General features: G+C 38.2%; 2 protein-coding genes across 2 annotated transcripts; one reads left to right on the forward strand and one right to left on the reverse strand.

Annotated features, from left to right (window-relative positions):
* Positions 1 to 1,343: 1,343 nt before the first annotated feature.
* unc119.1 (unc-119 homolog 1) lies at positions 1,344 to 7,966 on the reverse strand. Its single transcript, XM_054772306.1, has 5 exons — positions 7,634 to 7,966; positions 6,815 to 6,928; positions 5,832 to 5,940; positions 5,558 to 5,730; positions 1,344 to 2,836 (listed from the first exon to the last, which is right to left on the reverse strand). Exons 1-5 carry the CDS (start codon positions 7,866 to 7,868, stop codon positions 2,724 to 2,726), a joined length of 744 nt encoding a protein of 247 aa, XP_054628281.1. The 5' UTR covers positions 7,869 to 7,966; the 3' UTR covers positions 1,344 to 2,723.
* A 3,299-nt stretch (positions 7,967 to 11,265) lies between these two features.
* pop5 (POP5 homolog, ribonuclease P/MRP subunit) lies at positions 11,266 to 15,571 on the forward strand. The gene is made up of 6 exons (XM_054773652.1): positions 11,266 to 11,395; positions 11,471 to 11,613; positions 12,123 to 12,272; positions 14,655 to 14,738; positions 14,879 to 14,998; positions 15,095 to 15,571. Exons 1-6 carry the CDS (start codon positions 11,376 to 11,378, stop codon positions 15,100 to 15,102), a joined length of 525 nt encoding a protein of 174 aa, XP_054629627.1. The 5' UTR covers positions 11,266 to 11,375; the 3' UTR covers positions 15,103 to 15,571.
* The last annotated feature ends 473 nt before the right edge of the window (positions 15,572 to 16,044 follow it).

Below are 16,044 nucleotides of genomic sequence, written 5' to 3' on the forward strand. Positions count from 1 at the left end.
TTGGAGATTAAATTCTCCACAACCTCCTAAAGGTCAAAGGACCACTTTGGAAACTTAATTAAGCCAATTTCACCTCCCCCTTGCGTGTTTTTTAATCTCCAGTTATGAGAAGGAAGAATGACTCTCACAACAAATTTGATTTTTTCCAAATGTGTTGACGAATAAGTCAGACATAATAATTGAAAAATAAGTCAAGCAGGATAGTTTCCACAGTTTACAGGTACCTGGACCCCGTTCCATTTCACCTGTACTGGCTCCTTTGCAGTCCCGATAGGACTTATTGTAGTTGTTGACATAAACAAAACATTCTTTCCTCAGCCTATGTCAAAGTAGTTTTGTCTACATTCTGGCTATTTAATCTTTAACACACTTAAACAGATGTTCACCTAGTTCGCTAATTATTGAATAAAGCATTTCTTTAAACTAATTGTAATCATTCACTAAGTGATTAGACAAATTGATTAAACAGTTATACCTATACTGTACTTATTTTAAAGACACTCAACAATAATTCAATCAATAAACATCAATGCAAACAGTTATTCAGTAATTTTTTTTCCGACAACTCGCCCTTTGTGGACCACATATTCTTTGTTGCCCACTTATTAGGCCACACAGAGATACAAAGAGACATCTTAAAACACAGATATTATTGTCCGAAATGTTCGGTGCCACCGGCACATTGTCCAACGTGGATTTGTGGATGGGGGAAGGATGTGTGTGAATTATCACCGCCCAGAGGATTATTGTGCCTCTGTAAGAACAGTGTTGGGCATCTTCAGTCCCTTCCTTGAGCAGCAAGAATGTCATCTGGACGGACTCTTTTTTTATGAGGGATGGAGATGAGGGGCTTTTTCCTTGAAGATGAACTGATGACTTGGCACAGTTGGTGACCTAGCATGTCAAATGCAGGAGGTAGATGGTCACCCAATCCCCTGGATGCACAGGAACTGGCTCCTTCCCATAGCTAATTGTATGCCTGATGCTAACCTGATTTTGCTGTACTTTGTAACTATTGTTTATTGTAAACTCTTAAAACTGTGTCAACCTGCAACCTGCAAGGAAGGTCATTTTTTTCATGGGGCCCAGAATTCCTGGCGGCGCCCCTGCCGCTGGCCACCCAACAGGATTTGTATGTCATGGTCAGTGCGACATGCCACAAAAGCTGTAAGTAAGTTTTTTAAAAAACTAAAGTGTATGATCATTGTGCAATTTACCAAATTATTATACAGTACTTACACCAATCAACCAAAGAAACAAATATGCAAATCATCTTTTTTTTTTGCATATCAATAACAAATAGCTTAGGTTGGAGAATCCTAAAGGTAATCCTAAATCTGATCATTTTTCCCCATGAACAAATCCAGCCTGTTTACCAAGAAATTCCGGGAAAGACTGAAAAATACTGACATTATACCCATTATGTGTCATTTACAAAACAGTCTTCAGAAGAAAGTCATTTTATTTGCAAAAGTAGTTTATTATTCATTAGAGAGAGAGTCAATGCAAACGGCACCAAAATGTGCCCATTCTTTTTGCCAGCTGTTGTTGCTGTTTTTACATATATACAAAGAAAACAATCACCTCTTTTACGCAATCATATGTAACACAACTGACTGATTGGCAAAACCATTTCTTCCCAACTACAATACCAGAGCTGTTCACCAGCAATTCAACTGCACTCATCAATACACTTACATTATCCATCCACTAATTTTCATTCAATTAAAACAAAAAAAGGAAACTACAGACTACTAAAACTATCAACGAGCACAGATTATTACAGCTGCAAATTTTTACATCAGTCAGTCAGTTTATGAAACATATTTAATTCATTTTTCTTTTTCGCACAGCTTCCTGCATGAGAGAGCATATACAAAATATATTTCTATCAGACTGGATGTAAGCAGCACCTCCCTGCATTCTTCTCTCATATGTGAATGACAACATTTTTCCCAGCAACGGGCTGAAAGGCACATGAAGTTGATGTTTTAACAGATGATCAAAGGAAGTTCAAATCATAAAGAATTTCCAAAAGTTGTACTTCATAATCCTGCTTATCAACTTGCAGCTCTTCTAGCAATAATAATTTCCAGGGTGGGAATAACAACAAGTGTATTTATATGATTTAAATAAGAAAATAAAATGATTCTTACAAATAATCAAGAATACACTCAAACCAGAAATGACTATGTCCATTGATTTTGACTAGCCAACCAATTATGCAAAATGTGTTATTTTATATGAACTGATATCAGCAGCCAAACTGATATGAATGAATATTTAAGAGTGAACAACTAACATTACTTTACAAGTTCTACTAACTGCTGCTTATTCCTAAAGGGAAGCAATTGTCACTTGAGAAGGTAGTTTATAGCATTTTAACAGAAAATAACTACACTAAAGCAAATTAAGTTGTAACAGAGCCAACAGGTCTGTGATCGTCCCTTTCCAGCAGAGACGCAAACAAAAGGCAAACAGTGCACAAACCGGAGTTTGTCACTTGTGCGACAAACTCGACCCACTCTACCTCAGAGTCCCAAGATTCATAATAGATTCATTAGCTGTGGGATGTTGATTCTGCTGATGAAAAAAAAAATCATCTGTCTCATAAAAAAAAAAAAAAAAAAAAAAAAAAAAAACCCAACCTAGCTCCGAAAAGTTTAATGGAGAAAAAAAATGCCTCTTCGGCAGGGTATTGCACAGTTGTCCTCATTCAGGTCTCACTGACCACCATTGTAGGCATAGTCTGCCTTGTTGTGCATGATGAGTTTGTTGTCCACAAAGTAGAAACTGTCTGATCTGGTGTCATAAGGGTGCTCCACCATTTGGCGAACTGTTTTTTGAGAGAGAACAAGATGGAGGGGTGAATTAAACGTGAGTATGTTGATGAGCATTATTATTTTTTAATTTAGGTACTGTGAAATCCGAAACTAATCACTGCACATTTCCTTGTGACTTTGGCCAGCGGCATAAGAAGAAAGTTAAGAGATTTTAGAACCTAGTGGAATTTTTTTTTTTTTTTTTTTTTTAATCGCTTTCCTCCATTTGTGCATATTTTTATGTTGGCCTCAAAGTCGGTAGATCTAGAGTTCGATTGAGTGGAGTTGGCATGTTCTCCCCCTGCATGCTTGGTTTTTATCTGGGTACTCCGGCATCCTCCCACGTTCCAGAAACGTACATGTTAGGTCAGTTGGAGACTCTAAAGGCTTCATTATGCTACGGCACCTGTGTAAGACAGGCTGGCTCGTTCCTCCCCCTCCAAACTCTCCAGCGGAGCTTGACGTGCACCTCTCACAAATTTGATCTCGCCAAAAGCAGCCAATCAGGTAATCAGTAATCCCTCATTTATCGCGGCTAATTGTTTCCAGACCCGATTGTGATAAGTGAAATTCCACCATGTAGGATTCCTTATTTATACATGGAACATTTTCGTACTTCGAGCATAGAAATCCTGTTTACAATCTTCTAAATACGTTTTTTTAACATTATTAGAGCCCTGCAGACATTAAGTAACACCCCTACAGTCACTTTTACACTGATATTACCCAATATTGTCGACATAAACGTAAATAAGCCATTTAATACATAAATAAGACTCATTCTCATATGTGTTGCTAAAAATGCGCTCGTAGGTGAGTTGAGCGAGGGATGGACAGGAAGTGATGTCAGGGGTTCAGAGTTGAGTTCCAGCTTGGCATGCGGTACAGCCGCAACAGTAGCCTGTGTTTTGATTAGGGATTATTATTAGAAATTATTGTGCCTGTTGCCTGTGAAATAATTCAAACCTGCAATAAAAGCCTGTTGTTATTACGATCAAGTCTGGTGATTGTATGTCACTGAATATTACAGTAACATTACTGACACCTAGTGACTGGTATAGAATACAACATATTGTCAAAGTCTTTGGAATTTGTTTTTTGAATGCCTTATATTTGGATTTTAGTTCATTTTGTCATTTTTGTGCTTGAAAATGCTTAATTTCGGCAAAAAATACATAACATTTGCTTATTTATGCATATGTTTTGACTGATATTTGACAGTATTCAACCACAAAACAGCACGATTTATTAATATATTTTTGAAAAACCATGATAAGAGTGAAGCTGCGAAATTCAAAGTGCAAAGTGGCAAGGAGTCACTGTATGTCGATGTTGACGTAAAGGAAAACTGCACTTTTGTTGGAATTTTGCCCATCATCCATAATCCTTACGTAAAACATGAACACACGTCTTTCCCTTTTCTGTGCGTTCTAAAGAGAGAAAAACAGTTAGCATGAGGGAGCTAACAATGCACGTAATGGGACACACCTATTGACTATAAAGCCCTCTAAAAAAGCTCCAACAACTTTATATGGTTTGATATACATGTTGTGACCGTGCAGTTACAGTTACATTCATGATAACATGTAATACTTAAGAGTTTTGCTGTGTTTTGATCATTTTAAACATTACCGGAACTTCTTTCCTGGACGCAGTGATTCCACAGAGCCCATAGTTTGGAACTACGGCTACTTCCGTCAACAACAGCAGCACAGAAAACGCGTGTCTGTTTGAAACTACTAATCATGGCAGACTTTGTGAGCGCCGCCCCTGACAACTACTTTTGGACAAATGAGGAGCCAGAACCTTATCTTTTTCAGCCAGGATGAGCTACAGGTTTTAGAAGCTGAGCGGGCAAGAAGAGATAGTAAAATGTGGAGCTTGCCAAGCCGTGCCGACAGAAATGGAGTGTTTCTGCTGCACTCAGTGGCATACAGTGTTACGATGATTGGAAAAGGTTTGAGTATATGTCAAGGAGGATATTGCTCCAAGAGACTGCATCACAACGAACAAACAATAGTTAGCCCTAACAAACCCTGCAGTGGTACAAACTTTTTCCTCTTACCCAAAATACGCCCCGGGCCATCTGGACCGGACGGACAACTGTCCATTGAGAAAGTCACCATGATATTGATTCTGATACATGGAGCACACAGTGGTTGATATCACAGCTACGTACACATTCCACCTAGCCGTGTACAAACAAAGAATGGAAATGTGGGTTAATACTTTTGTCTATTCGGAGTTGTTCACATGCGTGTTCTTGTTTCCCAGTCTGTACAGATTGGTGTCCCATCGCATTGTTTTGTAGTGGGACCGTTACCTCTCGGTAGTGACGTGAGGTGCAGCGTCACTACACCAGAAAATTTGTTCTTTGTGTTAGCCGCTAACAATAACAATGTCGCTGTAACTTCGTTTATATTCAGGTCAGGTATGGATATAGAACATTGTTGGCATTTTTTGGGAGGTTTTTTTTAGGGCTTTATAGTGTGCATTGTTAGCTCCCACATGCCAGCTGTTTTTCTCTCTTTAGAATGCACAGAAAAGGGAAGATGTGTGGTCATGTTTCACATAAGGCTTGTGGATGATTGGCAAAATACAATTTTAAAAAGTGCAGTTTTCCTTTAAGCGGTCCCGTTTTAAATAATAACAACAACATGGTGGTCCGGGACTTGATAAGTTGTTTGACAGACAGTGGGTTTCACTATGTAGTGCAAATACAAAGCGTGACTTACTGAGGTCATCTGGAAGTTGTGGAAACTCATAAATGTGTTCACATGTGTTGCGGCTGTTGGGAATGCAAAAGCCGAAGTCAAAGTCAAAGTTCTTGAGTAGACGACCCTGGAAGTAATGCCTCTCAATCATACGAAAGCTGTTAATGGGCCGGTCGCCTACTGTGAACTCTACCCTGATATGTGGAAAAAGACAAACACAGTTCCCATTCAGTTGTGCACACTTAGTGTAAGGGTACTGCTGCTGGAACTACAAAGTTATGGTGCGTGTACTTACGTTGCACCTACAGTTTGTAGTTTTAGAAAGGCTGGTGTAAACTGATATCTCACAAAGCGCCCGGCACTGACGTCTGCATCTCCACTCCCCTCTTCAGCCTCTGCAGGACCTGAGAGAGAAAACCAGTTTAGTTGCTAGGCATTCAAATTTCACACAAAAGCGGTGAGTCACTCCGTAATGCATGTGTTTACAATACATAGGCCACAAAACACACCCTGATTTAAGAACATGCAATAATCAATATATTCAACACAAAATAGGATCTACAGAACATCAAGTATTGTTATCATCACTATAGCTCAACAATGTAACAGTAAAAACCATGGAATTTCCACTTCACCTACGACTAGCAATTTCCAAATCCTTATAAAGACCTCTGCAGGTCATATTTAATATAATATACTATAATATCTTTGTTTTATCGTTTTTAAAAAATGACAAGGAGATGCGTCACGGCCAATTATACAAAACAGATTGATGCCCCACCCCTGCAACCCATCACCACATATATCCCATACTCCTGTGGGAAACACAAGCATAAAAACATTTTCTTGCCACTTAAAAATAACTACCACCTCCAAAGTCAAACGACCCCAATGCTGTACAATATGGAGTTACAACTGGAGTAATTTGTGGGGAAAATCTTCAAACCGTTGGTCATTCTGAGTGACATCATGCTTTAGTTTAGTGACCATCCAAAAGATTCGCTCCACGTGTGTTGTTTTTCTTTGTTTATTTTCATTATCATCACAATTTTCCTCTCTTCCTGTGTGATGACCATTTAGCCAGAAATTAACTTGTAGACAAATGTTTTTTTGCCCTTGCTGCTCAATACAATATGGCTAAGGAGAGTATACATTGAAATTAACAAAGTCACCTTTGTTTTGAATTAATCTGAATTCATGTGAGTTCATCATGAGCACAAAAGAATAGTTAACTTATTTTTTTTACACTTGTTAACAATTAATTCACACATTAATTACCAGTATTGGGAGGTTTTGCGATCTCAAACAGTACTGTTCCGGTCTCAAGATCTCTGATCTTGAAACGGGTGAAGTCAATGTTGTAGATATTGTCTTCAGGTTTGCAGAGATAGTCTGAAACAAGACAGAGAATGTTTGTGAAAAAAAATGTGTGTGTATAATTTCTCAGCGGACATGCATCCATTTACAACACATTTCTCTTATGGTAGGTATCATAAATTTGGATTATTTTGACAATATGACTGCAAGTTTTCTAGAGTGCGCACACTCCCTACTATGGTTTCAGTATCTGTTTTCTACTGTAGCTAGTGTCTCAGTGCATTGAGCAATACTATAGCACAAGCTCCCAGCTCTTTAACAAAGTGACCCGACTGACGAGGGAAGTAATGCCATTGTTGTCTGGTGCAGGAAAAGGACAAAACAATGAGAGGCATTAAGCATAGGCTAAGGCTCCGATGACACACTGCAAGGTTAGAGTCACAGTTTAGTTATAATACTAAACAAATTAGCAAATTAGTCAATGCGCACACTTTGGCATCTAATTCATGGAGAATGCGTGTCTGAACCTTTGATTGGTGCTGTATATATCCCCTGATTAAAACATCGTGTGCATGGTCTCTTCAGAGTTTAAATATCACCCTATTTACTCCTCCTGGTGTGAATATTAATAGCATTTAATGCACAATCACATCAGCATGTGAAGTTCTATGTTCATCTTCATCCCATTGTGCACCTGTGGGGGAGACCCTTAGCATGCAAAGCAGTTAGCATACAATACAGTCGTCAAAATCGAGGCCATTCCAGCTAACATTTACGTACCTTCCGTGACAGCCCGCAGTCCCAAGACATGATCGGGAGAAATATCTCCTCCCAGTGCCCTGAGTTCATCCTCGGTGACCACAGGCCACTTATCCGTTTGACTGCGCCTCGACTTCAGCTTTTTTAACATCCCTCCGCCAGCTTTCCGGTCCCTGTGGTTTGACTCCGACCCGGTGTCTGTGTCTGTGTGTCCCTTGCTGACCGTCGGCGCTGTTTTGTTCCGAGATCCGTGCATGTTAGACACCGTGGCGGTAACGACAAAAAATAGTTGTGCTTTTTATTTGTGTACGTCTTGACAAATTGCGGCTGTAATTTCAAGATGGCGTAATGCGCGCACGGGTGACGGAAAAGTACGACACTGGTTGGCTGAGAACGGCGAGAGTTGTCATGGTTACCAAACGGGGATGCGTGATTTGTTGTCCGGGTAGTACCGTTTTATTTCCACAGATTTGAGCGAATTGGCGACAAGAGTGTCTCAACCATAGACATACATAGACGCCGCATCGAGCGCTGAACCGTACGTCAACGTCGCCGCCATATTGTATGGGTCCAGGCTGCGCTGCAAACGAATACAAGTAAATGTACTTACTCTCATAAAGCGCCTCTCTGCAAAGAAATTTAAGTTAATTCCTCTCGTTTATACATTCACAAACGCACTAATATACTTGGGAAACAGTTAGGTATTAGTGTATTAGTGCGTGTGTGAATGTATAAACGAGAGGCATTAACTTAAATTTCTTTGTAGAAAGGCCTTTTATGAAAGTAATTACATTTGCGGCGTCTACGTATATATGTCTATGGTCTCAACAATCAACACAAAGTTTGTCCAACACAATACTGAGTGATATTTTCATTGTGGCTTTGCGTTATGACTTTGAAAAAAATATATTATTATTGTTCGGCAGGTGGCGCTATAGCAGTGGCAGATGAGATGTATATCATTTTGGTAGAGTTTGGTTTGGTTTGGTTAGTTTATTTGAACATGAAGGTTACAATGGAATACATCTCATGAATCATCCTTTCACAGTTCCACATGTACAAAAGGAGTAGGAAGAAGCAAAGCTTATTAAATCCTACCCCCCATCTATTCCACATCTAGTGCAGTACCTGTTGTTCACTTCCTGCATTCCATGTCATATTTTCTATAATGATAAATAATAAATAACAGTAAGAAGACTATATATATATATAAATATATATATAATAAATATAAATTTAAAAAAAACTAAACTAACAAAAAACGAGCCTGACAGAACAATCATTGTGATGATCAAGACTCTTCTGCCTTGTATTTAGCAAACATCAACTGCTTGTATTGTTTTTTGAATTTGCTCATCTCTGTACATTGTTTGAGTTCCTTACTCAATCCGTTCCATAATTTAATTCCACACATGGAAATGCTGTGGGTTTTCAGCGTTGTTCATATAAATGTTTTAAGTTTAATTTTCCTCTAAGATCATATTTCTCCTCTCTGATTGAAAAATACTGTATGAGGTTTTGGGGTAAAAAGTTATTATTAACTTTATGCATTATTCTAGCGGTTTGAAAGAATACTAAATCTGCCAATTTTAATATCTGTGATTTTAAAAATAGAGGGTTTGTATGTTCTCTATACTTGGCATTATGAATGATCCTCACCGACCTTTTTTGCAGTACAGTAAGTTAGTGAAGATTGCTTTTGTAATTATTACCCCATATCTCCACACAATACATTAAATAAGGTAATACTAAGGAACAGTACAGAGTGTGGAGTGATTTTTGATCCAGAACATATTTTGCTTTATTCAATATAGAGATATTTCTCGCCACCTTTTGTTGTATATACTGTATTTAATGAGATTTCCAACTCATTTTTTTGTCTATTATGATCCCCAGGAATTTATATTCTTTCATGTTTTCAATGTCCACTCCGTTTATTTGTATTTGGTCATACGTGTCCCTTCTGCTATTTCCAAATAGCATTATTTTAGTTTGACTTAAGTTCAAGGATAATCTGTTTTTATCAAACCATGATTTTAATATGACCATTTCATCCTTGACCTTTTTAATGACTTCTTGTGTGCTTTCGCCAGAACAAAAGGCAGTGGTATCATCAATTAATACCAACTTTAAGTCCTTTGTTACTTTACAAATGTCGTTGATAAACAAATTGAACAGTTTTGGTCCCAATATGGACCCCTGGGGTACTCCACACGAAGTGTATAAACTCCCAGATGTATATTCTCCTAGCTTTACAAATTGTTTCCTTTTTGCGAGATAGCTTTTAACCCAATCCAAAACTAATCCTCTAATTCCATACCTTTCTAATTTAGAAATTAAAATATTGTGATTAATTGTATCGAAAGCTTTTGTCAGAGCCATAAATACTGCAACTGCACATCTTCTGTTGTCTATAGCAGTAGTGATTTCCTCCGTGATTTCGATCAGTGCCATAGAAGTTGAAATGTTGGCTCTGTAACCATATTGACTGCCTGCTAGTAATTCATTCTCATTAATACATTTGTCCAACCTATTATTAAATAGCTTCTCTATAATTTTTGAAGATTGAGGTAACAAGGAAACAGGTCGATAATTTGTAAATTGATGTTTGTCTCCTTTTTAAAAAATTGGAACCACCTTGGCTGTTTTCATTTTGCTAGGAAATGTTCCAGTCTGAAATGATAAGTTACTATTATATGTTAATGGGTCTACAATCTCATTGATGACCCTTTTAATTGTTTCCATTTCGATTCCATGACAATCAGTTGATGTTTTTGCCTTAAAATGTTTGACAATGTCAGTGATTTCCTTTTTAGTTACAACAGTGAGAAACATAGAATTCAGATTCCTATCAATAATATCATTCCATTCGTCCATTGTGTCTTGTTTTAGAATTTCTTCTTCCAGTTTTGGTCCAATTTTTACAAAATAATCGCTGAACATTTCAACTACCTCCTTCATGTCATTCCTGTTAGTGTTTCCAACCATAAAATAGTGAGGGTAGCCTGCTTTCTTAATATTATTCTTTATAATACTATTTAAGATGCCCCAAGTTGCTCTCATGTTATTTTTGTTCTTATCAAGTACATGACTATAATATTCCCTAGTACACGACCATAATATTCCCTCAGAGTGGTAGAGCATGAGCGATTTTATAAATGTACCTTTCGGAACATAAAAAGCTACGTAATTAGAATTTTCGATAACACCACAGAAAAATAGATACATATGAACTATTGCAAATAAACTGTACTAGGGTGGAGAATTTAATTACCTAGAAGCAATAATAATAATAATAATAATAATAGACCATGAAGGATACCAACCACCCTTAAAAAGAACAAAAAAGACCCTAGGTATCAAAAAAGAAATTATGGACAACTGGCAAAACAAAATATTACAGTGTACAGAAACTGATCAATTCAGAGCGTATGAAGAGGAATGACAGGAAGGTGAAGACAGTCTTAACTTGGTTATGGTTCGATAACAATGGGTTTAGCAAAAACATCGGTTCTGGTAGATAAATGTCAATCAGATGAACACGTGCAGTGTAAAATTATAGACGGTGGAACATAAAGTCTTATATTGTAGGATAGTATCTATCCTACAATGTAATATGTATAGTATCTACTTTTTCTATTTAATAGTAAACGTAGGTTATACCGTATGGTCCATGTTATATACTCTGATACAGTAGGTGGCGGCATGTCCAAAGCCATGGTTGCAACCCGCCATTTCACCAAAGAAGAAGAAATTAGCCAAGATGGTGAGGGTGAAATCAAGGTAAATTTTGAGGACCGAATAAGTTGTATTTTATACCATTGTGTCTGATTGTGTGCATGTTTTTTTATTTGACAGATATTTATTGTGTGAGGTTCACGTGTCAGACAGGAACCGTCTGTGGCTCCTAGATGACCGAGCCATCTCTGGGGCGGTGAAGGGAGCAGTGGCCCGCATTCACGGCGACTATGGAGCGGCGCTGTGCAGTATCCGGTTCTCTGGTAAACATCCTTGTCCCGTTTTCTTATGAGTAAAATGCCTTGAATGGTTACTAATATCCCACAAGTCTAATTAATACATGTATCTGGACGAGCGGATGCTTTTAAAGTAGCGTGACATGATGTTTGATGGTTTCAACTGATATTTTAAGCATTCCAAAGTTTCACAGAGATTTTGTCGCATGTAAATCACTGGTGTCCGAAGTGTGGCCCGGGTACCATTTTTGGGTCAGCCTTCTGCGTATTGTAAAAATAACATTTATTGAGATACATTATTTTGGAGTTAGATTGATTTGCTTTGTCAGCTATTGCACAAAGCTAAGATGTGGATGTTTTTTTTTTTCAAAAAGCTGACTATATATTGATGTACACTGGATTGGTTTTAGCATCTTTAATGTACAAAGTGTATCAAAGTGGCCCCCCACATCCTTCAATTTATCTGTATGTGGCCGGTGGAAAAGGTTTGGACACCCCTGATGTAGATGATGTGTATTGTTTCATATTTTCCTTAGTGAAATACCTGAATACCCACACTGGAATGGTCTTCCTGCGTTTCCCCAAAAGATGCTACAGACTCCTTTGGTCGGCATTGCCCTTTATCACCAGTATAGAAACACGTCGGCAGAAAATACCTTGTTTTCTCAACTGTCTGCACATAGGAGGTAAGAGTAGATTGTATTTTACATTTATCTCAGTGTATGTTGTATTTGTAAAAGCATAAGTTAACTTACAGTTTAATTCCTCTTGTACAATTTAAGTGTGGGAATCTCTGGCCACCTCACGATTCGATGCGATTACTATTAAGAGGCCTGCGATGCGATGGTAAAACGATTATCGATGCATCTTTGTTTGTGATCCATGGTTTGTCAGTTTTTTTTCATGCATAATATAATTTCTTTTTACCCACTGTGCACTACTAAAACAAAGCATATTTGTAATGATCCACAATTAAAATAAACATGAAACAGATTAATTTATTTACATTATCTTTTAATAATTGGAAGGTTACATCTACCAGCAAATTTCCCATTGCACAGAACTGGCAGGAAAAGTAAAGTGCACCAGTAGCAGCATGTATAAAATGACAAACTTCAGCATATTCTGAATAACCAACATAAAACATCTGCCATTACTCACAAATAAATAATAGACTTATGAATTCAAAGTAAAATCCTGAGCATAGAATCTCTGACAAAATAATATTTTTGCTCCATAGCAAAGTCAAAAACAGCTTTCATACAAAATATAGATTTCTGTACGAGCGGCTCTCCCACAAGAATAATGCTTCAAACATCAGTATTATGAATAACCAAAAAAACTAAGCTGCCCTTATTCACAATTACAGTGTCAGTGAAGTAATGTTGCGATGAGACGTTGTATCTGTAGTGCGCAACAAAGCACGAAAGCCCTGCTTCTCAGCAATCGAGTATGGCCACAAATCCTTCGCAATAAAAGTTGAGATTGTCTTTGTGATTCGCTTCACCTTTTCCGAGTTGGGTGGAAAATTAGTTATCACCTGTTCGATGGTTCTCTGGTTGGCAGCAACTTCAGCTGGCTGTTTTTCCTCCTGGTTCGGGTGAAAACGTGCTATGTGGTTTCTCATACAGTATTTGTCGTGTTCCCAAAATATTTTAAGCTTGTCTCACAAAGCTTGCATATTGTCTGGCTCTTGTCCAGCTCTTTTACCTTCAAGTACGTGAAAACCAAAGTGCTTCCAGACGCTCGCTTTAAATCCATTAGGTGCGGGTCGGAGTTTACGCTCATCCATTTTGGTAGCGTCTTACACTTAGATGCACCACCATCAACTGTCCACTTTTTGTCTTTTTGTTCCGTTTTTTTTGTTCTGTCAGCATACGATTATATTTATGAATCAATTAATAATCGTCAATGTCCGTATATAAATATATAAAGAATTGATTATTTCCCCCACCCTTAATAGAATTCAGGTGCAGTGGAATCTCGGTTAGCATATGTCTGTTAGCATACTTTTCAGTTTACATCAAAAATGTATGTAAATATTTTTAGTGTACAATGTGGAGCGCGTCATGTTGTGTTATTAATACATTGTGCGAGTCCATTTGTGTTCCAAATATATTTTTAGCACAAAACATCCATGTTAGCATGTTGTTAGCGTGTTAGTATGGAAACCGGAACCAGAAAACATTGTCCTCCAGCTTCAGCGCCCTTCTATGATGTCACCAGTGGTTGACGCTATAGTTCTTTGCTAACTAACACAGTTATGCTACAAGTCTCTGCTTTTCTTTAGTTCACAAAACCTGCAAAATAACCCACTATAGAGCCACACAAAGTTGCAAGTGTCAGCATTTTGATAAAGAAGGTGAGAAAACCTATTAGATTTAAGAAATAACTCGGCAAAACACACAGATGGTGTCCATGTGGATATCCTCTCTCCTGTCAGTGCTAGTTATAGCCGTCTTTGTCAACGAAGGTCCTCAGTAAAGGTTAAAGGGTTAGTTAAAGTCACGTTAAAGGGTTAGTTTGGATTTTTTTACATGAAGTTGTATGACATCCCCATGAGCGGTGTAGTCCATCAACAGTGACTTGCCCCGCACTTGGTCCCGTGAGCCCAGTTCTGGTCAGATTTTAGTGATGAGAAACTTAGTTCCGGTTAGTTATTGGGGTTACTTAAGTAAAGAGTTTGGCTTCTCAAAACAATATGCGTTGGACAGAGTAAGACATTTGCATGACAAAAATGCCTCCTCGAAAAAATCAGACCACACAAATTGCTCAGTTTTACTTTCTCTGGCATCGTATTAATGTCGGCTATCAACTGTCCATTGTTGTCCATATAATAATTAGGTCTTCTTCTCAAAACACTGGATGTGTGTCTGTTATGTAACAAACACAGTGTGTCCAGCTTAGTGATGCTATCACAGGTGTCTCCAACATGTAGCTTGTGAGCTACCAATAGCTCGCAAGCTAATGCTAAAGCTCACCAGAGAATATTTGCTTAAATTCTTAGTGTTTCACTTTGTAACTCATTCGAACAACAAACATGAATTCAATGTCATGTGTTTCCTAAGGAACCATTAGAACATGTCAGAAGTTCCTGGTGCGTTACAACACACGGCAGCTCCATCGGATGCTTCCCAACTGTCATAATGAAGGTAAGCTGTGTCATTTAAGCCCTTGATAAAATAATCATGCTTATCCTTATTCTTATGAGATGTATTTATATTATAAATATATCAGTGAACAGTAACAAAGGAAATGGCGATTTGAATTTTCCCATTTCTTCCATCTGCAGAAGAAAGGAAACAGATTCGCAAAGCCATTTTAAGTTGCTCAATAATACAAGGAGCATTTGAAAATAAACCAGAGAATGAAGAAGAAGAAGAAGAAGTAACTTTGCCAAACACAGGACATGGTGATTACTTTTTTCCTTCTCACACTTATCTCATAAAGTTAATCCCAAAGGTGTACTGTGTACATCAGAACATCATTTCTTTATCTGCGCCTCCAGGAATTTAGCGCTGCTGTCTATCTTCACTGCCGTGTCATGAGGAGTGGTGTGTGACTGGACTGGCTCCTCCATGGTTTTGTCGACATGCAGGTCCAGGCTCTCCTGCTCTGTCGGCCAGGTCGCTGTCACCCCGCATGAGGCCGACTTTACTGCCATGTAGTCTATAAACATCACTATTAAGACATGCTCATTTAAAATGCATTTAAAGACTTGCTGTCTGCACTGGGGGTATGGGATTTTGTTGAAGTGTATCTGTTTAAAACTGTCATACATGTAAAAAAATAAATAAATAAATAAACTGAAAATTGCATCAATTTCACTTTATTCACTGATTTGGCCCAAGTAGACAAATCCCTGATTAACATTTTGCCTAATAATCTTTTACATTATAGTTAAAGGGCATTAAGTGTTGGATTATTCACCGCCTAATAAGGAACGTGGGCTGGGATTTGAATGTGAGCTGGCATTAGACAGTCGTGAGACAGGTTAGTTTTACCCGATAGACGATGTGTTGCAAATCATCCATCCATCCATTTCCTATACCGCTTCTCTTTTTTTTTTTTTTTTAGGGCCGCAGGGGCATGCTGGAGCCTATCCCAGCTGACTTCGGGCAACAGGCGGCGTACACCCTGGACTGGTCGCCAGCCAATCGCAGGGCACATACAGTATAGACAAACAACCATTCACACTCACATTCATACCTATGGACAATTTAGAGTCTCCAATTAACCTAACCTGCATGTTTTTGGATATGGGAGGAAACCGGAGTACCTGGAGAAAACCCACGTACGCACGGGGAGAACATGCTCCACACAGAAATGCCCAGGGGAGAATTGAACTGTTGCAAATAATAATCTTGCTAAACCGTTTAATGTCGGCTCTTTCTATCATTGTAAAGCAGAATTCAACAAGCGTTAGATTGTTCACCCACTAATAGAGAATGTGTACTG

Source organism: Dunckerocampus dactyliophorus, chromosome 4 (genome assembly GCF_027744805.1).
Source record: "Dunckerocampus dactyliophorus isolate RoL2022-P2 chromosome 4, RoL_Ddac_1.1, whole genome shotgun sequence".
Taxonomy (NCBI): Eukaryota; Metazoa; Chordata; class Actinopteri; order Syngnathiformes; family Syngnathidae; genus Dunckerocampus; species Dunckerocampus dactyliophorus.

What these genes read in the sequence shown, in the direction of transcription:
- unc119.1 (XM_054772306.1), bottom strand. Translation starts at nt 7,868, where the DNA reads ATGCACGGATCTCGGAACAAAACAGCGCCGACGGTCAGCAAGGGACAC. An exon ending in CGCAAAACCTCCCAATACTG is followed by an intron (nt 5,941 to 6,814) that starts GTAATTAATGTG and finishes TTTCTCTCTCAG; the next exon opens with GTCCTGCAGAGGCTGAAGAG. An exon ending in ACAACTTCCAGATGACCTCA is followed by an intron (nt 2,837 to 5,557) that starts GTAAGTCACGCT and finishes CTCAAAAAACAG; the next exon opens with TTCGCCAAATGGTGGAGCAC.
- pop5 (XM_054773652.1), top strand. Translation starts at nt 11,376, where the DNA reads ATGGTGAGGGTGAAATCAAG. An exon ending in GTGCAGTATCCGGTTCTCTG is followed by an intron (nt 11,614 to 12,122) that starts GTAAACATCCTT and finishes TATTTTCCTTAG; the next exon opens with TGAAATACCTGAATACCCAC. An exon ending in TCCCAACTGTCATAATGAAG is followed by an intron (nt 14,739 to 14,878) that starts GTAAGCTGTGTC and finishes TTCCATCTGCAG; the next exon opens with AAGAAAGGAAACAGATTCGC.